Genomic DNA, 27742 nt, shown 5'->3' with positions numbered 1-27742 from the left:
AATAGATTTTGGGCTGGTGTTAAGTCAACACCAGAGTTTTTGCAATGTAGAGGACCACACACTGGGGCGTTAAAATTACACCATAGATTTTGAACATAACACCAAAGAGTATTAAGATTACACCCAGACTTTGAACATAACCCCATAGTGTTAAAATTATATTCTAGAGTTTGAACTTATCCCCCAAAGAGTGTTAAAATTACACCCTACAGTTTGAACATATCACCAATAATGATACAAATTACGACCTAGAGTTTGAATATAACACCAAATAATATAAAAACGTATAGAGATTCCTGGCTGGTGTTAAATCGACACTGGATTTTTTCAGTGTATGGACACCAGCTGGTGTCAGTTTTAACACCCCACGGTGTATATTCTGAACCTTACCTAAACTCTGTTGAGTTTGCTACACCGTGATCGGCATTTTTCTGTAGCGGGATGATGGTCCCACCGCGTTGAACTAAAACGATCTTATCCAAAGGAGCCGTGAGAGTCGTATTACTGTCTTTGACTGATGTCAAAATCTCGACCCCCTTAATGAAAAAAATAGATCAATTTCAATTAAATTCATTCATTTCTACAAATTCAACAAACATAAACTATATACAATGCAAGGAAATATGAATATATTCAGAAGAAAATAAAACAGGACAAAAAATATACAATAAAGGTAATTTAGAAAGAGTGGTAACAAAAATAACTATTATCCACTGTGCATTATAACGAGTAGCCAAATAAATATCAATTCACCAAATAAAGCCCTGTAAAACTATATCGGATGGAATCGTTAGAGGGAGCTCGATCAATTGAGAAGAAATCGGAGAGGGCTAAATCAGCAAGAGAGTAGTAAGACAGAGCTTAGATGAGAGACGTTGAAACCAGTCCCGAACCAGGAGAAGGTACTCAGAAAAGATAGCAGATAGATAGATACTGTAAATAGATATATAACAGACAGATGAATAAATAAGTTTATAGAGATAAATAGACACACTGGAATATATATATATATATATATATATATATATATATATACGGACTGGTTGATTGATAGATAGCTAAATAAATAGATAGATATATACAATATATATAGTTTGATAGATAGAAAGATAGACAGAGATAGACAGACATATAGATAAATATATAGATAGATATAAATAAAGAAAGAAAGAAAGATCATAAATAGATACTCACGTCGTAAAAGTTGTAAAACCTATCATCTGGAATGTAAATATTCACTGACGTCTGTCCCTGTAAAGTAACACGGAGAAAATGTTGTCAGCTAACAATTATGCACCAAACGGGTATTTTTGTTTCATTTTCACTCTAACATCATCAAACACCCATGTCGTCTGCCTATTTTCTTCTCCGTGTTTCTCACTGGTTCAATTTACTTTAACAATCTTTCCATTTTCACGTTTATATTTTTGATTGGGTGGGGGTAGCATTTCCCTGCTATCCCTGCTTGTAGACAGGCTACCCTTCTGCACTCTAGTGCTTGTAGAATCAATCGGTGTCATAAGAATCATACACCCTCATGTTTAATATTCACCACGGAGTTTGAACGTGACACTAAATAGGCCGGCCTAGTGTTAGAATATCAAATGGAAAGTGTTATCATACGCCAGTTAACATAACACCATGCATGCCATGATTTTGATAATACAGCATGTCCCACAAAAAATGTCAATGGTAATCAAGATGGGTATAATATTAGAATTACAACACCATATTGTTTATATTCTTTACGCCCGTAAACTACAATTTATTTCCTACAACTGAATTAAGTTTTATGTGATGTTATTCAGTCAAAACAAAGATATGAGCATTTGTTCACTTCACATAAGAAAACCTCTCCATCCAGGTTTTGTATTAAAGGGGAATCCAACCCAAATAAAAACTTGTTTTTATAATCTAAAGAAAAATCAGACAAGTTGATAGGTGAAAGTTTGAACAATATTGGACAAACAACAAGAAAGTTATGAATTTTTAAAAGTTGTAAATATTGGTAATCACTATACTCATGGAGACTTCAAATTGGCCGCATATGGGATGTCATAGTGATGTAAGGCAAGGACTACTCTTCCATGTACTCCAATACATATTATGGCTAAAATTTCATTTTTCCCAAAAGTTTTATTTCAAATTATATTTTTCTTTCATGAGGACATAAAACAATATACTACCTGGGTTATATTTAGATTACTGCCCCAGGGGAATGGGTACTTAGGAGAAAACCACAAATCCCTGATAATAAAGTACATGGCCTATGGGAAAGTTGTCCTTGCCCCTTGTCATAATTTACTTACCTAGTTGCCAATTTGAAATCTACATACTATTAGTGATCTCAATTTTAAAGCAGCTATAACTTTCTTATTGCTTGTCCGATTTCTTTCAAACTTTCACCATTCTGTTTGATTTATTTTTCTCCTTCCCAACACAACATTTTATGGCCAAGGCTGGATTCCCCTTTAAGTAGTATGTGCAGTCAGGTTCAGCTAACAGTTATCTATTTACGAATGTTAAAGGTATTGTTTAACTTTGTGAGCAGCCGATTAAAAACATTCTCAAACCAAGATGAAACATGTGTACAAGTGCATGTATTAGAACTAATAAACCCTGTAAACAACCATTATTGAGAATGAAAAGCTAAAACTACAAGGCAAACCCCGATTTTGTAAATAGGCGTCTTATAGACGCCTAAATAGTACACATAAGTGTATGGGATGAAATTAAGATGGTGTTTTCGGTCACTTTATATTTCAATTTTTGAAGCACTAAATAATTATTTTCGAACGCAATTTTTTCTGGGCTTCATTTTTGTAACAAATCACATACACAGGTGACAAGTGTGACCTTCTAGCTCAGATTTTGTAAAAGTCAAACCAATGTTAGCCAATCACTTTAAGTGGTGCAAATTATATTTGTTCACGTTCAGCCATGGGCGTACATCTGCAAGGATTTCCTTTTTTCAGGACTTGGGGATGACGTATTAATTCACCCCCTCTGATTATTAGATGAGATCAAGAATTAAAAATATTCAATCAATCAATCAATTAATCAATCAATCAATCAATCAATCAATCAATCAATCAATCAATCAATCAATCAATCAATCAATCAATCAATCAATCAATCAATCAATCAATCAATCAATCAATCAATCAACCAATCAATCAATCAATCAATCAATCAATCAATCAATCAATCAATCAATCATTCAATCAATTAATCAATCAATCAATCAATCAATCAATCAATCAATCAATGATCAATCAACCAATCAATCCAATCAATCAATCAAATAATAATAATCCGTTTTTTATATAGCGCTTAATACATCGGAACGACGTGTCTAAGCGCTTTACAGATATATTATTACCCCGGTCATCGGATTCAATCAGTCATTCCCGCACACAATGTGTGCACATCCTCCACTCCCTAATCATCCACGTCACTAATCATGTTTGATTAGTGACGTTTGATTAAAGATATCATGACAATCTCCTTAAACATTCAATTTCCTTTTAAATTTAAGTATCGGCCCTCAAATCAGGGTCCGAAAATCTAAAAAGGAAATAAACAAGAGTGAGTGAAGACGTGATTGTACTGCGTACTTTATTCAACGCAATAACGAAACTTGGATTGAGAGGTTTTCTGACGAGTTCTGAAAGAAGGCTCAATCTCTGTGTTTAATGAATAATACCGCTTGAATTCAAGCCAGTTGTATGAAAACCATGCTAATTTACGATTATAAAAATTATATACAATACACTGTTAAAAAACCCTGATTTTACAGGAAAAAAAAGATTTTGCAGAAAGCAGTAACAGAATCATTCTGTAAATTCATAAAACAGGAATTTGTCTGCAATTTAACAGAACAGGTCTGTTTAAAAAGGGGAAAGGGTGTTTTATTAAAGGAAATTTGTAAGGTTCCATCCACCAAATACCAATTTCCTGTAAGATTACTCAATCTGGTAAGATTACAGGTGTTCTCGAGACTCTGCTGCAGGAACTTCTTTTATTTTAAGGATAAATTTTCTAACAGTGTAGGATTTAGTAATTTTCACATTGTACTCAATTAAAGTGCCATTACTTTTTTGAGGGACACCCTGTTATTGGTGTGGTCGTCCTCTTTAAACACCGGTGATGTAGTTTTAACATTACTGTTTTTGAAAAGATCACACAAGCAAATAAATCTTGTTGTGGCCGTATGCTCATGATTGACAACACTCCAATTCTGAAGAACAGGAAGTGGTTGTAAACAAAGTCCTAGATCATTGTGAAAACCAATTCAGTTAAATTAACTTTTTATAAATATTTAGGGTACAATGCACCCAAAATGAAAAAAAAAAAATTATTATCTGAACATCTGGGTTGCAATTTTAAGCTTCCATCCAGAGCCCTGCCTACGGCGTACCATCCATTGATTTGGAATCTGTTTCGTTGGTTTGACTGTAAAGTAAAGCAGCATTACTGCGCATGAGTGAGAAGCCAATGCAACACAGTCACACGGGAGGAGCTGTCTCCGGACCGACCAAGGCCATTGCCTTAATTCCAATGGCAAACCATCGATCGGTTTTAAGGCGGTTACGTTAAGCATGTGAAGTGTGACTGTACCCTCAATATGTATCTTACCTGATGGAGGACTGGGGCAACTAGTAAAGCAGGTCCGAGCAAAAATTCCCAGTCAACGTCCCATGCGTTTTCATACTTGGAGAAGCTGAAAAGCAACAAGATATGAAAATATTGATTTAGAATTCAATTTCATTTATGTCAATTCACCTTATCTCACCTCATTTCATGACATTAACTCTAATCTAATTTGATTAATTTTTTATTTAGTTTGTTTTAATTAAACTAAATTTTGTTCAACATATTTTCATTGAATCTAATCTTATTTATTTTGATTCAAGTTAGTTTTATTCAGTTTTAAATACATTACATTTCATTTCGTTTCATACGTTTCCTTTCCTTTCCATTTAATTTAATTTCATTTCATTTCAATTTATTTTACTTAACATCATTCCATTTCATTTAATTTTAATAAATTTTAATTTCAGTACATTTAATTTAATTTGATTTTATTCAGTTTGATTTGATTAGATTAAATCTTTTGTGGATTAATCTAATTTAATTTAATTCACCTTTCTTCTATTTTAATTCAATATAATTTTACTCGATGTAATTTAATTTTATTTCATTTAAATTTGTTTCATTGCATCATCATTAGAAGAATAGAAGGAGGTTAGATAGAAGAAAGAAAAAAGAAAGATGAAGAAAGGGAAGAAAAAGAAGACTGACTGTTAACTGATATAACACATGTCCTGGACTTACTCATTAACAATTGGTCTAACCACGGTCCATCCATCAAGTCTGGCGTGGTAGAATAATGTATAGATATAAGGAAGCAACCAGTAGCGGTATTTTATAGCCTCTCTTGTGCTTTCAAGGAACTCGCTGCCCAAAGACGCGGGATCGTGTGGCTGTTGAAGATAAAACAAATAATCACATTTGATAGAAATATGACTCAGATGTAGACCGTTGGTGTGTTTTGCAATTGTGTTGTAAAATCGAGATAATTTTCAAATGGATTAAGTGAACGAATGAAGTAGTTATAAAAAAAGGAAGTAAGTTGTTTAAGTAGGAATGTCAGTGAGAAAGTAAGTACGTTAGTAAATAAGGTAGAGGTATGATGGAAATGAAAAATAAGTATGTAGAGGGCATTTAAGCAAGCAAGTAAGTAAATAAGTCTGTAAGTAAATAGGAAAGTAACTAAGTAAATAAGTAATACAGAAGTAACATAGAACATAAGCAAGTAAATATAAAAAACAAGTAAGCAATAAGAAAGAAAATAAAGAAGCAAATAAGCAGCATATTTTGCCCTTTTACTTTCTGCTTCCCTATATTAAAAAAAAAAGAATGTGTGGAAAATTGGAGATGGAGAAAGCCACAGGGAGAGAAAGTGCATATGAAGAGCTGAGAGAAAAGAATATGGGGGCGAAAACGAGAGTTGAAAATGGGGTTGCATTATAGACTTCCCTACTGGAAAGAACACTGCGCATACCACAGTGTGTATCAGAGTATGTTCCACAGAAACACAGTGTGTTCCAAAGTGTGTACCACAGTGTATTCCAAAGTGTGTACCACAGTGTATTCCAAAGTGTGTACCACAGTGTTTTCCAAAGTGGGTACCACAGTGTGCTCCAAAGTGGGTACCACACTGTGTACCACAGCGTGTTTTTACAGTGTGTTCCAAAGTGTGTACCACAGTCTATACCAAATTGTGTACCACAATGTATTTCAAAGTGTGTACCACAGTGTATTCCAAATTTTGTACCACACTATGCACCACAGTGTTTTCCACAGTGGATACCACGTTCATCACCTTCACATTGTAATTTGAGGATTTTAACAGTGTAAATCATATTTTCATGTGTGGGCACACTGTAAACACTCAAACTGTAGAAGCGTCCACGGAGTGATTTTTCCACGCTGTTGCATTTAAGCATTTTAACAGTGTGAATCACTTCTTTGCACAGTCCACTATGTTAACACGATATGCAGATATACTATGAATACACCATGTGAGCACACTGGGAACACACACTGTTAAAACAATATTGACACACTAGGAACACACTGCGAACACACTGAGAATACATTTTGATACAAGGTGGACACACTGTGAACACACTGAACATACTGGAGACACACTGTGAATACAATGTATGCACTGGGAACACACCGTGGACACAATTCGAAAACACTGAACACACAACGAACACGATGTGAACACACTGAACATACTGGAAGCACACTGTGAACACATTGTGGACACACTGTGAACGTACTGGGAACATACTGTGGACACAATGCGGAAACACTGAACATACTGAGAACACAATGTGGACACACTGTGAACGCACTGGGAACAAACTGTGGACACAATGTGGAAACACTGTGAACACACTGAACATACTGGAAACACACTGTGAACATAGTGTGGACACACTGTAAACACACTGGGAACACCACGCTTAACACAGTGGGAACAGAGGCATGCACACTGTGGAATCATCTTCAGGCTGTTACATTCGATTATTCAAACAATGTGAATCGCATATTCACACAGACAAATATGTGATCACATTGCGTTCACACAGCGTGACACTGTGTTCTTTCCACCAGGGTTGTAAAACTTACTTCTGTTCCATGTCCTTTGTAGGTTCTGAAGATTGGGAAGAATGCTGACATCTGTGTCCATCTGATGCACAATTCCATCGGGGAGTCGTCATAGTAACTACATGTGTTTGGTCCAACCTACAATGATGAACAGGAGGCAAATAAATAATGATAAATTGTTACGTCATAACCAGGCGTCATAATAATGCATTATTGACCAATTTTTTATTTTAAGATTTATCTTATTTACCATTTGTGTTTATGGGGGTTTGAGGTCTTTTTCATATTTGCAACTTTTCGTCGGCTCCGAAATTTGACATTAAATACCATCTTTAATAAAAATAGAACAATGGTTATACTACATGTTGAGGGAGGAATAAAACTTTGGTTCACAGGACGATGAGATGAAAGTTTGAATATTTCTTATTTCATACAACAAAATACAAAATAAATGGTGAGTGGATGATGCTATCAGTCTCCTCATGTACATACCGATTAGGATGTGCATAACTGTTTTGTAAAATTAAGGAAAACTTCAAAATATAACTTTTACATCCGATTTGATGAGATTTTCAGTGTTGTGCTTCTTGGATTTTTTCTCTTTTCATTGAAATGAAATTTTTTTTGTGGTGGCTTGTCATTTAAATAGCATTGCATGCTGAAACAAACTTACGTATGGGATGCCGAATAAGCTGAAATCCATCACAGCTGAAACAAAAACAATTAGAAAAATGATTAATATAATTATCACCACCTAATTGTAATTAAAAAAATAATTCAATACAAGTGCTACAAACAAATAAAACATGAATGTTTTATAGCCCATTGCAAAATATAATAAGTCAAGATGAGCCCTTCAAACATGAACTATACATGCACAATAGATAGATAATAACTATGAACTATAGTCACATTATGATCATGATAATACTGTACATTGCGTGTTTACGGGAATGAAAATATGGTTGGGTGTGGTCGAAAATAGTTAATGACGAAAAAGATGAAGAAGGGGAAGAAGAAGGAGGAGGAGAGTAAGAAAAAGAGGAAGAAGAAGGAGGAGGAGGAAGGAGGAGGAAGAGAACAACAACAATAACAATAATAATAAACAATAATAATAATACTAAGAAGAAGAAAAGAAAAATGAAAAATAAGAAGAAGAAGAAGGAAAAGAATAAGAAAAAGGGCAAGAAGAAAACAAAGAAGAAGATTGAAGGAAAACGTAGAAAATATAAACAACGAGAGGACAACTTACATACAAGTGATTGGTACATTTCATCCCATCCTTGTTTATTCTTTCCTAAGGCGTGCCCGGCATATCGCCCAGTACCAGGGAATGTTGCCCGTGATAGCACCAAACTACGCTTGTCTGGTTTGATCTGCTCCATGATACTGTAACAATGAAAATATTATAAAAGTATTAGATTCATGATGGAATGAAATTAGGACCTCGGCAATTGTTGAATAGTATTCTAGTTTTATCTGCTGATCATGTTGTGTTTTTTTCTGTAATACGTTTTGATACATGATACATGGGAAAGGTCAGATTGATTGGGCGTTGTGCCCCGTCGAGCTGTCTATTCATGAAAATAGTCGTACAAAATCATATTTGAAAAATGTTCCCATATTTATGAAACCTTAACAGGATCGTCTTTTTTTTCTATTGCAGAAGATTTCGCATGTGATAACTAGGTTCCTTTTTTTATATTCCTAATGCATATTACGTCAACATCTCATAGCGCCCTCCCTCAGAGGACATAGGAATACACATAAAAGGAGCAAGGTAATGGCTTTTACCTCTAAGATGACGGTTCCATGACGTCAGTGAATAATTATTGAAATATGATGGGTCAGGTATATGATTGTAAAGATTCTGATTACGATCAACTCATTTGCCGGTTGCACTTCAAACATTATCCAAAAGCAAAAGCAATGAAATATATATAGCCTATAATAGCACTGCCTATTTGTTAAGTGTACAAAATTGAGAGGGTGCTTAAAAAAAACTTGGAATAAATTGCAAGACAGATTTTAGATCGTAAGGCGGTTTATTTCCAATTCGTCTAATGCCAATTCGTCCAATTGCCAGCTCGTCCAATATCAGTTGGTCTACCATCAGTTCGTCCACTCACCACATGGTCTACTTTCATTAAGTCTAATGCCATTCCGCCTAATAACCAGTTGATCCAATAGCCATTTAGTCCAGATATCATTAGGTGTAATTAAACTTAAGTGTTAATTGTGCAAAATAAAAGAAAAGAAAATGGGTATTAGACCAACTGGTTATTAGACGAAATGGTAATAGACGAAATGGTGAGTAGACGAAGTGATAATTGGACCAAATGGTTGTTTAGACGAAATCTTGATGGACGTAATGGCATTAGACTGAAAGAAGGTAGACCATGTGGTGAGTGGACGAGTTGGAAGTGGACGTATTGGCACTTTACCGCAAGAGCACTCGTTAGTCGTACAAAATTAACTGCAAATCCTGAGTGGTAGTCTTCTTTCTAGTTACACAAGGTGTAAATTAATTTACTGTAGTTAAAGTTAATCTATAAATTGCAGGTTTGAAATCGATTAAAGTAAAGTTTCTTGCAACACCGCCTGAGATAAGGATGATAGAATAAGTCTTACTACTGGCCAGCCTCGGCAGCGAAGTGTCCGTTTAGGCTGTGTATGTTATAGTGGAGACCTAGATGTTGTTGGTAGTCCATACATAGTGTTTTGTAGTACAGCATGCGACTGTGAAGGTCTGTAAAACGAAAAGAAAAGAACACTTGGTGCGCTAGTGGTGCTCTTTGGTAAGGCATTTGTCCTCATTACCAGGTCCCTCGGAGAGGACCCTAAGCTTTCTTAGCAATCAGGTAAAAAAAAAACCTCACCAACACCAATAACAGAAAGCGTTTTCATGAACATAGTGGTTAAATCTACAAAGATCGCAGTGATACATTGGCGAAAAAAATCAGACAAAGTAAGTGTGGTAAATGGAAATAGGCCTAATTGATTTAATTTTGATGTTGGTATTTTGCCGTTACTTTTGATGTCGCAGCCTTAGATTTGACACGCAGATATTCGGCAAGAATATTGTTTTGCTCTTGCTCAAAACAGTTTTCACTCTCTTATACGCATGCTAATATTTTCAATAGCGCCATCATTGACACTATATACCATTATGATGATTTTACTTATTCATCTCCCTATTGATTCCTTCAAATATTCAAATACCTCCATTCTTAACCCTAAGTGTGTCACGGACATATTTTCATTCAATTGGACTTATTATCTATACAAACGTAATAATTAATTTTCTCTTTAATGCTGGTAGTATTGGCTTTGAAAAAACCCCGATATGCCTACTCATTGCGTTGCGTTTGTGGATATCTTTTCAGTTATTCACACGAAGTAAGAATTCTTCATAGTTTCTTGAAGCTTAGAAAAGAAAATGTACTAGTTTTCAATACAAAATAATGCGGCGTATCAACAAAATAATAATGTGGTATATCATGATACCAGACATCTGATACAATTGTAGAATCACTCCAAATAATTAAATATCTTTATAGCTTTGGACAGTCCATAGAGTCGGTTTCGTTGATGTGATTTTAGTATAATCCACACGACGACAATGCAGTTAGATTTTGAATTGATTAAAAGATAAAAACAAAAGTTATAAGATCATGTGATCGGGTACACACCCAATGGCGGATAAAGGTCTACGAATAGCGCGGGGGGATCTTGAAGAATAGGTGTAAAAAATTAGGAAGAGGGCAATGTAGTGAGTATAAAAAAGGCCCTCCTGGCTTCAAGGTGTGTTTGTATGTTGGGGGATAATTGGAGTGTTTTTTTAATTATTATTTTGTTTCTTGTCAGATCACTTTCTATAGAGGAAAGTCCACCCTAAAAGGGCAAGGACCTGTCCATGGAACTGTAAAAAAATGGCCTCGCTGTGAATCCTGGAATCACCATTGCATATACTTACTTGGAACCCAGGGAGGGAAGTTCCATTTCCTATTCCCACATCCAATCTTTGATCCGTTAACCATATTACCAGGCTCGGTCATGGTCTGAATAAAGAATGAGATAAAATATGGGAGAGAGCAGGCGAGTGGGAGGAAGAAAATGTAAGAAGGGGAGAGAGTGAGGGAGAGAGGGAGAGAGAGATGAAGAGAGAGATTTTATTCTCCTTCGTGATGACTGAAGATGTTTTTTTTTGGTTTTGTTGTCATCGTTCTGTAAGCAGAAATCTTTGGAACAAGATCAATAAAACTTTCCATGCGCCGTCATTACCCCGTACCATCATTATTCCGCGGGGTATTTGAAATCTAGCCGTGATATTCTCTTACACGATTTTTGAAAGTTCTTGTATTGAGTCCTTCTGTAAAAAAAACATAATGCTATTTTCATTCGTGATTACTGAACAAAACGCAAATGTCTCGACAATTGCCAATTCTCATGGTGTTATTCAAAATGACGGCACTATTGTACCAGACTTATTGTGTCATACAATAATACCATACCACAGGGGCGGATCCAAGTCTTCCCCTCATCTTATTTTTTCATTCGTCTTCCTCCTCTTATTTTTCCTCTTAGTTTTTTCTCCTCTCTTTTCGTTTTTTTTTCTCTTTCCCCTCTTTTTTTTGCTCCGGCAATAGGGGGGGGGGGGGGGCGGGCCCCTTGATCCGACTATAATACCATAGGATGGGGGTCGGGTGTCCGGACACTTCGTTTTTTAAGCCTTTTTTTTGTCTTTGAATCACACTAAAAATATGAATTCAATAGTTGTAATCATCTTCTATTTTGTTCTCTATAACATTTCTTAACATTTTGTACTAAAAAATTGATGAGACTTCACTTGTAATTTTTTTCAAATGATTTTCTAAAATTGATCAACCGGACACACAACAACTGGGTATACTATGTTTACCTTCCAGCACAACCCCGTTGAATTTGACAATAGTACACTGTAATAGTCAGTACAATCGTCGATTCAAATGATGAAACTGTTGTCTAGAAACACGAGGTACTCTGTTATAAGTTCAGAACAGTCTTAACTAGAGAAAGCTTTCCACATCATCATCTATAACATGGACGTAATGTCCTTTTAAAGCGTCCTTATAAAGCACGTCGCCCATCATGCTCATACTACATGCACCCACAAAAGGGCACAGGAGTTTAGGGAGTGTTTCACGAAGCCCCTGTCATTTCAGTGTAATTTCAACTCTCTGAGCCAATCAGATGCAAGGATATCGGTAGCTTATAACCGATAGCCAATAAAATCACTGACTCTTAATTTTGTTTCTTGCATGTAGACCTTGATCTGAGTCGAGCGTATGTGAACTGATATGTTGCTGTAAAAACATTAAGGATTTAAGTTGAGATGAATCAGAATCACTAATCTTTTAACAGTCCTTTCGCATATGGCTTTAAATCTCGTAAAGTTTCTTACCATATCAACTCCATCAAAGGGAAGAGTTTGAGCGAAATCGTAGGCAAATACAGCCCACCAATCCTTGGCGTCAGGGTTCGAGAAATCTGCAAAGGCAACTTCTCCAGGCCATTGCTGAAATAGTAGAAAGGAAATGATTAAACTTATTGTGATTAAATGAGTACTATTTCTTCATCGTGATTAGATCTCTTAAAGATAAATTAGAAATGTATGGTTGCACAAGATTCAAAGAACACAGTGAGTTTTAAGAGGAATTGGGGCGTTTTTGGGCCTGTTGCAAAAACAACAACAGCAACAACAACAACTATGAAGAGCGGTGTTTAAACGCAACTAAAAATAGTCGTAATTACTTGCATCCCGAGATTCGCGTTTCTGATTGGTCGGAAGAGTTAAGGCCTAAATTAGCACTTCAAAACTAGAGTAGTCAGTGGCAAATCTAGGATATCTTAGGGGCCCCCAATTAGGGCACACTTTTTCTTCCAAAGAATCTGGATCCGCCAGTAAGGGGAAATGTTACATTTTTTAAAATTTCTCTTCGACGACTTGACCAGGGATCAAGTAATATATCAACACAAAGTTAGCAGTTAAGCAGAGGGTTAGCAGAGGGGGGGTGGGGCTTTGTGACAATTTGCCTCCCGTGTCAGATACATATTTGAATACTGCTTTGACATTAAAACATCTTTGTGTCATAAGATTTTTATCGAATCGATCATATTATAACTTGTGAAAGCTTACTACTTTTAACCTTCACTTGAAGAACGTAATATGCTGATACATTTAAATTTTTATAACTTTAACTTACGAAGCCTCTAGCCTGCGTCTTCTTGTCCGTCTCGTTGATGTAATATCCGTACTTGTTTCCATAGTAGTAGAAATGATAGAAGTTTCTTGGCTCAGGAACTTGACTAGAAACCCCCGGATTCTATAAAACATAAATACTGTTGCAGTTGTTGTGGAAGAAGACGATGGTGCTGGTAATGATGGTGATGATGATGATGCTGTTGGTGATGATGATGACTATGGTGATGATGAGGAGGAGGAGGAGGATGATGATGATTGTAACGATAATGATGATAATGATTGTGATGATTGCGATGAAGACGATGAGGTTGATGAGGAGGATGGTGATCATGGTGATAATATTCATCATTACACCACACTACACATTATTCTATTCATTATGGTTATTTGTCTACTTTGGCTTTTCATAAAGATGTAATCGAGTTAGAAATAGTGAGTTTTCGTTCCGCCACGTATGGGGGATTTTGAGAACACGGTAAACATATTGACAATGTCCGTCTAATGACAAAAAAAAAAAAACGGCTAGCAGGTCTTTGTCGAAAAATGGTCAACCGGAACAGCAGTTCGTCTTAAGTTTCGGAGCTGACAAAGAAAATATGCTAATATGTCGTTTGACCAGGGTCAAGGACCAATCTGCTCTTTTGATTCATCAATAGTTGACAAAGACTTCTTGGTTGTTCTTGGTCATGAAGGGCATTTGGCAATGGATATTTCTGTTCTTGAACCTCCTTACGTCGCTGTGCAAACCCGCACCCCCATTCTGACTCTATAACGAAACGCGTCCCATATTTCCAATTCTTACCAGTGATATGATGTATTTCATTCCGCCTGCGTTCAATTCCTGAACGAACTCTGGTAACCCTTCAAATGTGACGTCATCAAAAGTGAAGGTCATGAAGTCCTTCATGTAATTAACATCACTATAGATGGTATCCTACAAAGCAAAAAAGGAATAATAACATGTTGATGAGACAATTACACTAATCATCCTTCAATTCACTGGCATCAGAGCGATTTTGAAAGTAGGGACCAGGGATATTTGCATATTACAAATATCACGATTGGTTATTTCCATTCTGAATTACTTAGATTGGAAATCGATGTATGTGCTGGGGGGCAATCGGAAATTAGATTGAGAATAAGATTGAATTTTACATATTCACAGCAAAAACTGTGGTGTTAACCGGTGTATATAGAGGACCACACAAGTTATTTTACACCGTTGTTAAATTGGTGGTGTTAGTTTTACACCTATAGGTGTTATTACAACACCTTTGGTTATTACATTTACACTCTTTGGTGTTATGTTCAATCTCTTGGGTGTAATTTTAACACCTCGGGGTGCGGTCCTCTATTAACACCAACTGGTGTCAGTTTTAACACCGCAGTTTTTACAGTGTTGGATTGATCTTTTTTTTTAAATCTCACTCTGGATTGGTCCCTTATGACAACATAAAGAATCTACAGAGACAGACGAGTTAAAGACTGTTATCATTATAGGCTATTGAAAGTTGATTGACTACGAGCTAATAATTATGTAGAAATTACTATTCATAATGACTTACGAATGGTACACCAGCGGCGACATTGTTATCAACGACTTGTCTGATTTCATCCACGCTGTTCCAGTCAGCACGACCGATCTGGTATCCTAATGCCCAATAAGGAGGCATGTGAGGGCGCCCTATAATCTGATATGAGCAACAATTAGTGGAATTATGATTAAAAACAAAGTAACAGAAAAATACGATGTCACTCACTTCATCTATTCTATACTGAATTTTTCTTTGTTCGGCAAATTGAAGTGGCTAACAAACGTGACAGAGCAAGAGAATTATTATGAGAGGTGCAGTAGTGAATGTGTACAGAGTTTGTAATTTTACCCATCAAACGGGGACGTCTCCGGTCTCCATTACGAAACCAATCAATCTCTTATCTCATTTCAAACTGTTTTATACAGTAAACCCACGGTTTGTAATAGTGAACTATCCTCACGTATGTCCGAAAAATTAACACGGTTGGTGGATTAACACACGTTCTCACTTTGACGATTATAATGATATGATAGTCCCTGATTGTCAAATCACAAGACTGCGTGTGTGTGTGTGTGTATATATATATATATATTTATATATGAGAGAGAGAGGGAGAGAGAGAGAGAGAAAGAGAGAGAGAGAGAGAGGGGGGGGGAGAAAGAAAGAAAGAGGGGGGGAGGGAGGTAGTGAGAGTGTGCGTGAGAGAGGGGGAGAGATAGAATGGATGTTCTTTGTCTTGGCACCTTTTTTTTCTCTTGGGGGCGGCAAGTGCCCCAGCACCATATCTGTAATACAATAAGACGATTATCATAGATATACCTCAGTATACTGGGCGATAACCATCTCCGGCGTCGGTCCAGTAAATATCCAGAAATCTAAGACTCCTCCAATAGCTCGCCATGTTACTGCGGAAGCAGGCGTTAGCATGATATCTGAAATGATTCAAATTAAATCTGAAATGATTCAAATTCTTATGCATTCATTTTCAATTATAAATAATACAATTTTTTTTTTGCATAACTGAGAAAAAACAAAATGTACAAAACAACCTTTTTTTTGTTTATTTAAATTATATATTTAAAAAAAAATTTTATCGACAATTTTTTTTATATGATTATAAAATAAATGGGTTTCATTCCGGACCGTGGGCAAACGACATATTTGCAATTTTTTGTCGGCTCCAAAACTTAGGACAAAACTAGGTTCCTGTCCACCAATTTGCAAAACAGTTACTGTGTTTCTGAATGCGTTTTGCGTCCCGGTGCCAAAACCCCCTAAGGAAAAGTTGACCAAGTCTCGACTGGTCTTGAGCAGTGGTGGCCAGTGGCCGTGCATTGAATAAGCGGCTTACAGACTGGTGCAAAAATTGACTTTAGCGATCAATTGCATTGAGCACTGATTATATGTAATCAAAAGTAAACCTTTTGTAGTTGATGTCGGCATCCTTGATGAAGTGGGGGTATTGTGGAAACCACCCTTTTGTAAAGAAATAAATAAATCGATCCTGAAAAAAAGGAGCTTGGTCCCCGACTATGTAGAGTCAAACTGTTAAGAATTTAAGTAAACATAGAGTTCGTGAGGTTGAATAGTTGGTCAGCAATGTGGTGTGTGATCGATGATTTCTTTACGCTGCTTTGTTCATGTTGATCAATCTATTCCATACCTACATGCTCGAAATACTAACAAAAGATCGCAACTGTACAAAATAAATTCAAAATATCGAATACGATGATGAGTCTAGTATTACATGAAAGTTCCATGATTTTCGAAAAGCTCTGGAAGGTATGGGTAAATTGTATTTAAAGACTGTATTAACATTGAATGGTATTGAAGGTTCCTATGTTTAATTAACGACCCACTTAAACGGATCAGACAATAATGCATGAGCAGACTTGGGTTTCTCGGTGTATATATGCACAAGGACAAAACAAGTAATCGGATTGAAAGGTTAAATGAATATTGTTAGACATGGTTAAGGAAGGTTGAACCAAGAAACTGAAGAAAGTACGCATCGTGGATCAATAAGGCGCGCGAATTCATTATGATAAGAAAGAGAGAAAAAACATGAGAAAAAAAACATATGGACAAAAAAAGAGTTTGAAAAGATTTAAAGGACAAGTCCACCCCAACAAAAAGCTGATTTCAATAAAAAGAGAAAAATCCAACAAGCATAACACTGAAAATTTCATCAAAATCGGATGTAAAATAAGAAAGTTATGACATTTTAAAGTTTCGCTTAAGTTAGATGCACATCCTGGCTGGTATGCAAATGAGGAGACTATGACGTCATCCACTCACTATTTCTTTTGTATTTTATTATATGAAATATGAAATATTCTAATTTTCTCCTCATTGTAAAGTGATACAGCGATTAATTCCTCCCTGAACATGTGGAATTAGCATTGTTTAATACTATATGGTTCAGTCACGTTGGTCCTTATTGTCAAATTTATAAAAAATGAAATATTTTATGCTTCAAACAATAAAAAACAAAAGAAATAGTGAGTGATGGACATCATCGACTGACTCACCAAGTTGTGCATATCACTATTTTGTGATAAATAAGCGAAACTTTAAAATGTCATAACTTTCTTATTTTACATCCGATTTTGATGAAATTTTCAGCACTATGCTAGTTTGATTTTTCTCTATTTATTCAAGTCAGCATTTTCCTGGGGTGGACTTGACCTGTAAAAGAGTTTGATCGGGCAAAGGCGAGCAGGAGTAAAAGACGCGAACGTTTTCTAATCTAGCGGTGCAGTCAAAGATCTTTCGGAGTCGCAAAGTGTAGTGGCAAGTTTTCTGTTTACCGCGTTAACCAATGCTTGGTAATAATTTTAATTGCTTGTGTTACTTACAAAGAAAAAAAAAACCTATTGCGAACTGCTCGCAGCAGGGCCGTTACATTTTTTTAACTGTTTCGTAATTGGACAAAGCAAATAATTTTCTCTTTGATACCAGTTTGCTCTTAAACAACTCATAAATGATTTCCTTGTTATTGATGACAATGTAGTCAAGTATGCGCTCCATTCACATGGAATCCAACAGTTTACTGTTAGAGCGACTAGTTTAGCGGGACAGTCTAACGGTATACCGTTAAAACATGGATGTTTGTCGATTGTATTGAAATTGCTTTTCTAACAGTATATAGTGGGTAATGAAGGTAGTTTTTTCATGGATCAGTTAAAAGATTATTACATCGAGTAACGAGAAGCGGTTCAGTAGGCCTATCAATGGATAGGCTATATAGAAAAGCATTACATTTTATTACGATTTGCAAAGTAGCCATGTCTTTAATTTAGTTGGATATCGTATAGAGAAATTCCATGAAGCTTGAATATAATTTTGTCCATGATGATTTCATGATGATGATGATGATGATGATAGAATTGATAATGTGGACCATTGCATAAATTATGCTAATGATTACTGAGGATGACGATGTTGATGATGATGATGATAATAACGATAGAAATGATAATGAGGACCATTACACAAATTATGATAATGATTACTGACGATGATGATGATGATTACTGAGGATGACGATAATGATGATGATGACGATGATGATTCTAAAAGTGCTTGCGTTGATAACGATAATCATGAAGATAATGATGCTGCTGCTGATGATGGTGATGTTTTTAGACGGAAATCATAATGATAACGATGTCCTACCCTGTGCGTTACTGTTTGCAAAGTACACCCCGAAGGCATCTCCAAGGTCGTCTACGGCCATGAAGAAGGGATGATGCCCATTGAGATTCTTGTACTGGTTATCCTGGACAAAGAAAAATGAAGGGGGAGAATAAACCTTTTGTAATAAAAAATAAATTTCAAAGAGTAAAGTCAAACAATCTTAGTCGATTTACGTCAACTTCATCAATGGAGGGATCGCAGAATCACTACGCAAGTAAATATAATACAGAAACATTACAGACGTTGATATTAAATAGCATTTTAACTGGTTTGAACTATTCGTAACGAGCGTGGTTGGAGGGGGGGGGGGTTGGGATGGGATGACCCCCTTACATGAAGCTGCAGTAACGATTGCAAATTTGGGGAGGGGTTATATCCGTCTCTCCCGGGAATGTTCATTAATATTTGCGATTATTAGGGGAACAGTTTTGAAAGTGGACTAGGTTGGGCCGAAAGTCGGGGAGGGAGAGGGTGGGGGGGGGGGGGGTTGCTGACTGCGCAAAAAAATCACTGGTAATATTGGTAAGTTTCTAGGTTCTGGTATATGCATAATAAAAAACAAAGTGTGTGTGTGGGGGAGGGGGTGAAACAGCCCTCCAGTCCACCTCTACCTCCCATGATCTGTTTAGTCTGCAGGCACAGACTCTGAATGAAACTTTGATCAACAAGTGGACAAAAACTGCACAATCACAACTTGCTGTTTCAATTTCAACCTGTATAATATAAACTACATATTGGTCATCGGTATCCATTGTATCATTTACTGCATGCAATTGTAGATTATGAATGTCATTTACAAATAAATTACTGTATTTTATGAAGAGTTTGGTTGCAAAAGGGGTTAGGTCCACTTTGGACCATTCCGAGAAAAATGATGTTTTTTATTATCACTTATTGCAATATTCTTATGATATCGATGATGCTCCCTCAATGAAATCAAAACACTTCTAAATTACAGTCTGAATAGTAAACTTACATCAGGGTCGTTGTCTGCAGAAAAGATGCCGTAAGTGTGCCAGTTGACTTCATGTCTAAATCTTCTTTTGTTGTGTTCTCCCAAACCATACATCATACTGTTTGGTATCCTCGCCGATAACTGAAGGAACTGATCCTCAAAGACCATGCCTCCAATATTTGTATCCAACCTGATCAGAAAGCAAATAGATTAAATATCGGATGGAATGAGAGTTTATAGAAGAGGTATATACATGTATAAGACGATTATAATGAAGGTGGCATATAATTTAGTATAGAATATATGTAAAAAGTTTATGGAAGTTACCAATCTTATGATTTCTTCCCGTAATTGTTTTCTAAAAAATCAAACGCTAATAAACATCATAAACAAACATATTTTCATTCAGTATAACCATGTTAACAACTGAGAGTATTAATGCCTTTGCCTTGCATTTTTTGCTCTCTATCTCTCTCTTTCTCTTTTGGTGCTTTCTCGGCAATGGTTTAAATTGCTTAATCACCTCTTTATAAAAACCATTGATCATTTGAATCACAATAGTTTGTTAGGGGCAATAAGAACATTACGATCAGAAGGTTATTTCAACCTCTTTGAACCACCAGGTCCGGGTTTCTAATCCCACCATGGCGCTCGCGTCCTTTGGCAAGGTGTTTCTACATTTTTGCCACTCTTCACCCTGGTGTAGTAAATGGGTACTCGGCAGGAACGAATTCCTTGAAAGCTCGAACATCTGATCAGGGTAACCGTGCTAAAGCCGCTTTAATTTGTGCGCTTTGAAATGTTGTATTAAGCGCTATATAAATGTTGCATAATATTATTTCAATTATGATTGTTCTTATTATTATTATCATTAATATCATTATTCTATTTTTATTATTGTTGTTATTATTATTATTATTGTAGTTATCATTATTGTTATTACTATTATTGCTATCATGGTTATTATTATTAACTATTATCATTTTTAGAATTAATCTTATTATTAAGTTCATAGCTCTCAGTCAATCACTGTCCTGTTATATTCTACATCTCTTACATCGGTGTATTTGTCCTCGACCGTATGATCTTGAATGTGAACGGGTTCCTTTCGTATTGGATCTCATACTCAGGCCAGCTGTTCTTTAGAGTGGTCTTGGGGTATTCAAGAGGAATTTCATAGCGTGGTTTCCAGTTCCTGTCTTCAAATTCTGCAAACCTGATCTCATCCCTGTCCACGTAGCGGTACTCGAATATCTATAATCGAATTGTGGAAAAAAAGTGATGATTATGCTACCATTGATATAATGAATATTGATCAAAATCGTATGATGTAGAAATAAATAGGGATTGATTTCGAATTCTCTGATTGTGTTTAAAAGTATATAAAGGGCCATATTAATAAACTATTGACAACAATAATGATTGGAATGATAATAATGCTTATGATGATGATGATGATGATAAACATAAAAGTAACAACAACAACAATGATGATGATAATAATAATAATGATGATGATGATGATGATAATAATAATAATAATAGTATGAATGATAGTGATAATATTGATAATCAGAAGATTTGTAACAAAATAATAATTAGTAGAAGCCCTGTTAAATTTATAAACGTTAGTGTTAGTACAATCATGGTCCTACTTCCATGGTAAAATGACCAGGCGCGGATGAGAAGAAAAATTAACATTTGTAAAATTTGATGTAAAAATGTTCCCCCCTTTTGGAATTGAAGACTTTTTTTTGCTTGTCCAATTTTTTCGGGTAAGAACTATCCTTAATTTGTGGTTGAAAACCTTTTTTTTTGGGCTTGTCAAAATTTTCCTTCGATAAATTTGCCCTCCCCATTGGAAAATCCTGGATCCGCCCCTGACAATGACTAGCAAGATTCAGCGTAGTATTACATAAACATTTTAAGCAGGTCAAGATTGTGATACCAGCAAGAATATTCCCTTCAAGAATTGCTTAATCTACTTTTGATATTTAAATCTGATTTAACAAAGATTTTATGATAATTTGATTTGTTAACATTTTGCATTGATACTTATCCTATTATATATATATATATTATATATATATATATATATATATATATATATATATATATATATATATATATATACAGTGCGTCCCAGAAAAAACGAAACCGAGATTTATCGATGATTTATCATAACTTAATCACAAATATAATAGACAAGTGACGCACCATTGTACAGCTTAGAATCTCTTCTTTCATCTGAAATTACTTAGATTATTTCTCATTCTCGCATGAGTGAGAAGAAACAATTTGAATAAAGGAAACCAAAAACTCATTTGGCGGGGGTATCTGAATTTCAAAAAGAAAATCACATGCCTAAAAAGCCCAATATCTGCTTTTTAATTAGATACCTTAATCACAGAAAATGGTCGAGAAGTAACAAATTTCTGTTCCCTTGAAACAATGCTTGTATTTCCATTATTTCATTAAATAAACGTGCTTTCACCGGTATCCCACAGAAGCTTTCGCAGGGTTAACAAAATACTTAATGCATGGCTGATCTTCAACAAAACGGTGTGTCGAGTGAGTCTGGACGCTAGCCTGTATAACCTCTTCATTTTATGAAATTATTGAAATTCAAGCCTTATTTCAAATAACCAGAACTTTGTTATTTCTTTACCATTTTCTGTAATTGAGGTATCAAATTAAAGAGCAGATATTGAACTTTTTAAAAATGTGGTTTTCTTTTCGAAACCCAGATACAGCCCGCCAAGTGACTTTTTGGTATCCCCTTTTGAAATTGTTTTTGCTCATTCATGCGTGAATGAAAAATAATGTAAGTAGTTTCAGATGAAAGAGTAGATTCTAAGCTTTACAATGGTAGGTCACTTGTCTATATATATATAAGGATGTATGTGTGTGTGTGACTTATAGTCCGGTCTGTTAGCGTCAAAAACACCCTACTTGTGGACACGGTGGACAAAAGCATGATTTTTTCTCCAGACCTTTGTTTATGTATGAGAATTAAAAATGGGGTATGCTCCAAAAAATCTGGCTGCAGGAACAGTGAAAAAAATGGGTGAAAATGTCAGAATTTATGAGTTTAGATTGGTCTGATATATAGACTAGCGCTAGTGCAAAACTCAATAGCAGTGCATTATTTTGCATAGGTTTAGTTCTTGAATTCAGACCCTTTTTGAACAGATATTCTGTTTGTCCTCACATCTCAATGCACTAAATATCTGAATGCAGATGCTAAACAAGCCGAAGGGGGTTGAATGTTGGTGTGTATGTACATATTTTGGTCTTGGGGTAAAGATGTGCAAGACACATTTTTTGCATGTGTTGGAAATTGTGTTGCCATGGTAACAGTGTATTATGGCAAAAATAAGGTACAAATCTTGCAGTTAGAACTACTTCCTCTGTTTTCATCAGATTCTCATGAAATTTTGCACACACATTGGTCTTGAGGTGAAGATGTCTAAGACACATTTTTGTGTGTCTTTCGGAAATTTTGTTGCCATGGTAACAACAAAACATTTGGTGAAAATTGGGAAAAAACCTTACATTTCAAACTGCTTCATCAGTTTTCAATCAATTCACATGAAATTTGGCACACACATTGGTATTAAAGTAAAGATGTACAAGGAATTTTTGTGTGTGTTTCAGAAATTGTGTTGCCATGGTAACAACATATTATATGACAAAATTTAGGTAAAAACCTTGCAATTTGAACTACTTCTGAATCATCAGTTTCAAACCAATTCTCATGCATGAAATATGGCTCACACATTGGCCTTGAGATAAAGATGTGCAAGAACCTTTTTTTTTTTGCATTTGTCAGAGAGTGCATTGCCTTGATAACCACACATAGCCAGAAAAAAATGCAGGGAAAACTCACCAATTGTGGATCAATCTACTTCTCTGTTTTCAGCCTGTGCTCAGAAAAGTTTACACAAATATTAATTTTGGGTAAAGATTCATATTCAGTGTTAAAGGGGAATCCAGCCTTGGTCATAAAATGTTGTGTGGAAAAGGAGAAAAATAAGAATGTTGAAAGTTTGAAAGCAATCGGATAAGCAAAATAAAGTTATGGCTGCTTTAAAATTAAGATCCCTAAGGCTACTAGTATGTAGATTTCAAATTGACAATGGGTAAGTAAATTATGACAAGGGGCGAGGCTGCAAGGACAACTTTCCCATTGGCCTTGTACTTTGATTTTTGGTTTTCTCCTAAATTCCATTGGGGCCGTAATATAAACCTGTTAGTATAATGTTTTATGTCCTCATGAAAGAAAGATACAATTTGAAGTAAAACTTTTGAAAAAGACATTTTAGTCCATTAATTATTTCTGTACATGGAAGAGTGGTCCTTCCCTTACATCATTATGACATCACATATGCGGCCAATTTGAAGTCTTCATGGGTATATAGTGATTACCAATGTTTACAACTTTTATATATTCACAACTTTCTTATGGTTTGTCCGATATTGTTCAAACTTTGACCTATTGTCTGATTTTTCCTTTTCCTCTAAAAACAAATGTTTATTTGGGTTGGATTCCCCTTTAACATCATAAGATAGCGCAGGGTATTCATGGTATTAATCACCTTCAATAATATTTATAGGTTTGTTTTTTGGGGGGGCGGAGGAGGTCCTTAAAAACTGACAACATAAAAATATAGAAGGTTAAAGGCCATGGCCATTAGGAACTTAAACACTCTTAAAGAAAGCACCCCTTCCATTTTTTTTTTTTGGGGGGGGGGGCTTTAGAAAATTGCCACATAAAGAGTAAAAGGAAATAATTACAACTAGGAACTGACCCCCCCCCCCCAAAAAAAAAAAAAAAAGGGGGGAGAAAAATCCTTTACACTTCAGCGTATTAATTTAAAGCCTAAAACATTCTGGTTTTGATAAAAGATCATTTCCGGTGCCCAATTAATCAACGTTTTATTTATGTCCTACTCAGTATTTGTTCATTTCAGTTCTTACTCTGATTTTCTTACATCACTTTTTGCACTTCTTGCACTTTAGAGCTTTACCATACCTTCTTGTTTTGTTTCCTCTCCCCCCCCTCTTTTCTCCCTCTCTAAGTACATATTTCTTTGCTATTTTAATTCAGAAAGTCAAAAAGGGGCCTAAGCTTTCGATCCTAGCAGAATCTTCGTCGGAGGCAAAATGGTTTTTGCCTCCGACGAAGATTCTGCTAGGATCGAAAGCTTAGGCCCCTTTTTGACTTTCTAATTTACTCCATTGGCTCTCTTTTTTTAGATAAGCAGTTTTCAGCAGCTTCTTTTTGCTATTTTAATTCATTATTATCTAGCAACAATTATTCCATTTTGAATGCTTACACCTACACTGAAATATAATACCATGACATTTATTCTTTTCTTCATAATCTTTTAAACTCTATTTTGGCTACACTCTGTCCTAAATAATACTATTAGCTATATTTAATGTCTAGTTTAAAGAATTGAAGAAATGGCTGTCATGATATTATATTTCGGTAAAGGTGCATCAAATTCATAGTTGCAGCATTCAGAATGGAATAACTGTTGCTTAAAAAAAAATGGATTTAGTTGTTTTCCGAAAATCCTCTGTGAAAATTTTAGTTATATCACTGAGTTTTCCCATTCCTGCAGTTACCACCATCTGAAAGGGATATGACTAGAATATATGTAGAGAAATAAAAGTAATCATTTGCTCAATGAACAGTGAATACGTTCGTCCTTACTCCAATGGAAAATTATTTGCATTTTTTGTGACAGTCAGATCTTGCATCCAACAATTTTGCTACTGAAACATAATATTCATTTTTTGACAATTGGAGATGTAGGATGTATAAAGCAGGGGCTGTCACAGAAATATACTGAAAAAATTGAATGAAAGAAAATAGAAGGCAAAAATTTATTGTGCACATATACATATTTTTGATATGGTATGTTATTGAGTCATGGATTTGCAAGTGAATTTCTAAAACAAGTGCAGAGATTTTTGTATATATATATTTCTATAATTAGTTGCATGATTAAAGGTACACTTTATAAAATGTCAAAGAAAATATACTTGGAGAGATAGAGGGTAAAAAAAGGAGAGAGGAAACATTAGATGGTATGGTGAAGCTCAAAATCAAGAGTGATGTGATATAGTTAAAAAGAAAGAGTAGGAATGGAATATGAATAAAAGACTGAGTAGGAGAATATAAATAAACAATGATTAATTGGCTACTGTAAACAATTTTTTACCAAAGCAGAATGCATTAAACATCAAATGAATGGTCTGAACTCTGAAATGCAAATGACTCTTCTTACCTTTTAATGGGGGGGGGGGGGGGCATTTTTCAGCCCCCTATTTTTTCAGGGGGGGGGTTAAGTTCCTAGTCATAATCCTTTAACTTTAACTTTTATGAGGTCATTTTCTAAAGACCCCCCCCTCCTCCCCCCCCCCAAAAAAAAGGGAGTAATGTCTCGCTTTAAAATACAAAGACCCCTGAGGGGCAAAGGCGTAGACTGGTTGAGCATGGGGAGATAGAAGTGGTATGGGGAGGGGTGCACATCTTGGGGAGGTGGAACTAAGGTTTGGAAAATTTGCCGTTGAAAGTAGAAGGGGTACACATTTTGTTTTGCTTGCCAGTGTTGGAACTCCTTTGCCACAGCGGAAGGTTTCACATTCACCCAGTGTACCCCCAGCCTATGCCCTTGAGGGGTTTTATTTCAAGAGTGTTAATGGACACCGCCTTTAACCTTTATTTTGATGTCAGATTTTAAGGACCAATCCCGCTCCTCCCCCAAAACCTAGAAATATTACTGAAGGTGACTCATATATTTTAATGCAGTTTAGAATTTAATATGAATCTTTACCCAAAGATGAATATTTCTTCCAACTTTTATGAGCACTGACTAAAAAAAGGGGAAGTCGTTTGATCCACAATGAGTTTTCCTGCATTTCTGGCTATCATATGTGGTTACCATGGCAATATACTCTCTGACAAATGCACACAAAAAATGGTTCCTGCACATCTTTACCTCAAGGCAAATGTATGAGCCAAATTTCATGAGAAATGGTTCAAAACTGATGAAGTTGTTCAAATTGCAAGGTTTTTACCTAAATTTTGCCATATAATATGTTGTTACCATGGCAACACAATTTCTGAAACATGTACAAAAAGTGCCTTGTACATCTTTACTCTAATACCAATGTGTGTGTCAAATTTCATGAGAATTGATTTAAAACTGATGAAGCAGTTTGAATTGTAATTTTTTTCCCCAATTTTCACCAAATAATATGTTGTTACCATGGCAACAAGATTTTTGAAAGACACACAAAATGTGTCTTAGACATCTTCACCTCAAGACCAATGTGTGTGCCAAATATCATGAGAATCGGATGACAACAGAGGAAGTTGTTCTAACTGCAAGATTTGTACCTTATTTTTGCCATAATACACTGTTACCATGGCAACACAATTTCCAACACATGCAAAAAATGTGTCTTGCACATCTTTACCCCAAGACCAAAATATGTACATACACACCAACATTCAACCCCCTCCACCACCACCCTTCGGCTTGTTTAGCATCTGCATTCAGATATTTAGTGCATTGAGATGTGAGGACAAACAGAATATCTGTTCAAAAAGGGTCTGAATTTAAGAACTAAACCTATGCAAAATAATGCACTGCTATTGAGTTTTGCACTAGCGCTAGTCTATATATCAGACCAATCTAAACTCATAAATTTTGACATTTTCACCCATTTTTTCACTGTTCCTGCAGCCAGATTTTTTGGAGCATACCCCATTTTTAATTCTCATACATAAACAAAGGTCTGGAGAAAAAAATCATGCTTTTGTCCACCGTGTCCACATAATTCCGCTAACAGACCAGACTATTAGAAAGGAAGAGGCCGATGCAAATTCTCGATATATATATATATATTTCCCTTTTTACATCTCATGGCACTTAATGCTAATATTCAGTCATATTATTATTATTATTATCATCATTATTTCTTAGTACTCATACTGCGCTTTTCCCATAAGGCGCTTACAGTGACATATCAATTGCTCAGCCAATAATTAATCTTCTGAAGTATATAAACTTTGATCCTTTGATATTACACTTCCGATTTGAAATA

General features: G+C 35.5%; 1 protein-coding gene across 1 annotated transcript in view; it reads right to left on the bottom strand.

Moving 5' to 3' along the window:
* LOC129279312 (sucrase-isomaltase, intestinal-like) overlaps window positions 1-27742 on the bottom strand; it is a 37279-nt gene that overhangs the window by 5774 nt on the left and 3763 nt on the right. Inside the window, exons 2-18 of the mRNA XM_054915402.2 lie at window positions 20676-20872; window positions 19640-19808; window positions 18643-18745; window positions 15784-15896; window positions 14995-15120; window positions 14232-14363; window positions 13431-13550; window positions 12629-12742; window positions 11162-11246; window positions 9817-9934; window positions 8438-8574; window positions 7859-7893; window positions 7207-7323; window positions 5338-5486; window positions 4639-4723; window positions 1195-1251; window positions 391-536 (exon numbers count right to left, since the gene is read on the bottom strand). Of these exons, the coding sequence (XP_054771377.2) occupies window positions 391-536; window positions 1195-1251; window positions 4639-4723; window positions 5338-5486; window positions 7207-7323; window positions 7859-7893; window positions 8438-8574; window positions 9817-9934; window positions 11162-11246; window positions 12629-12742; window positions 13431-13550; window positions 14232-14363; window positions 14995-15120; window positions 15784-15896; window positions 18643-18745; window positions 19640-19808; window positions 20676-20872 (2003 nt within the window). The remainder of the gene's footprint in view (window positions 1-390; window positions 537-1194; window positions 1252-4638; window positions 4724-5337; window positions 5487-7206; window positions 7324-7858; window positions 7894-8437; window positions 8575-9816; window positions 9935-11161; window positions 11247-12628; window positions 12743-13430; window positions 13551-14231; window positions 14364-14994; window positions 15121-15783; window positions 15897-18642; window positions 18746-19639; window positions 19809-20675; window positions 20873-27742) is intronic.

This window comes from Lytechinus pictus, chromosome 16 (genome assembly GCF_037042905.1).
Source record: "Lytechinus pictus isolate F3 Inbred chromosome 16, Lp3.0, whole genome shotgun sequence".
NCBI classification, from domain to species: Eukaryota; Metazoa; Echinodermata; class Echinoidea; order Temnopleuroida; family Toxopneustidae; genus Lytechinus; species Lytechinus pictus.
This window is presented reverse-complemented; position numbering and strand designations above follow the sequence as displayed.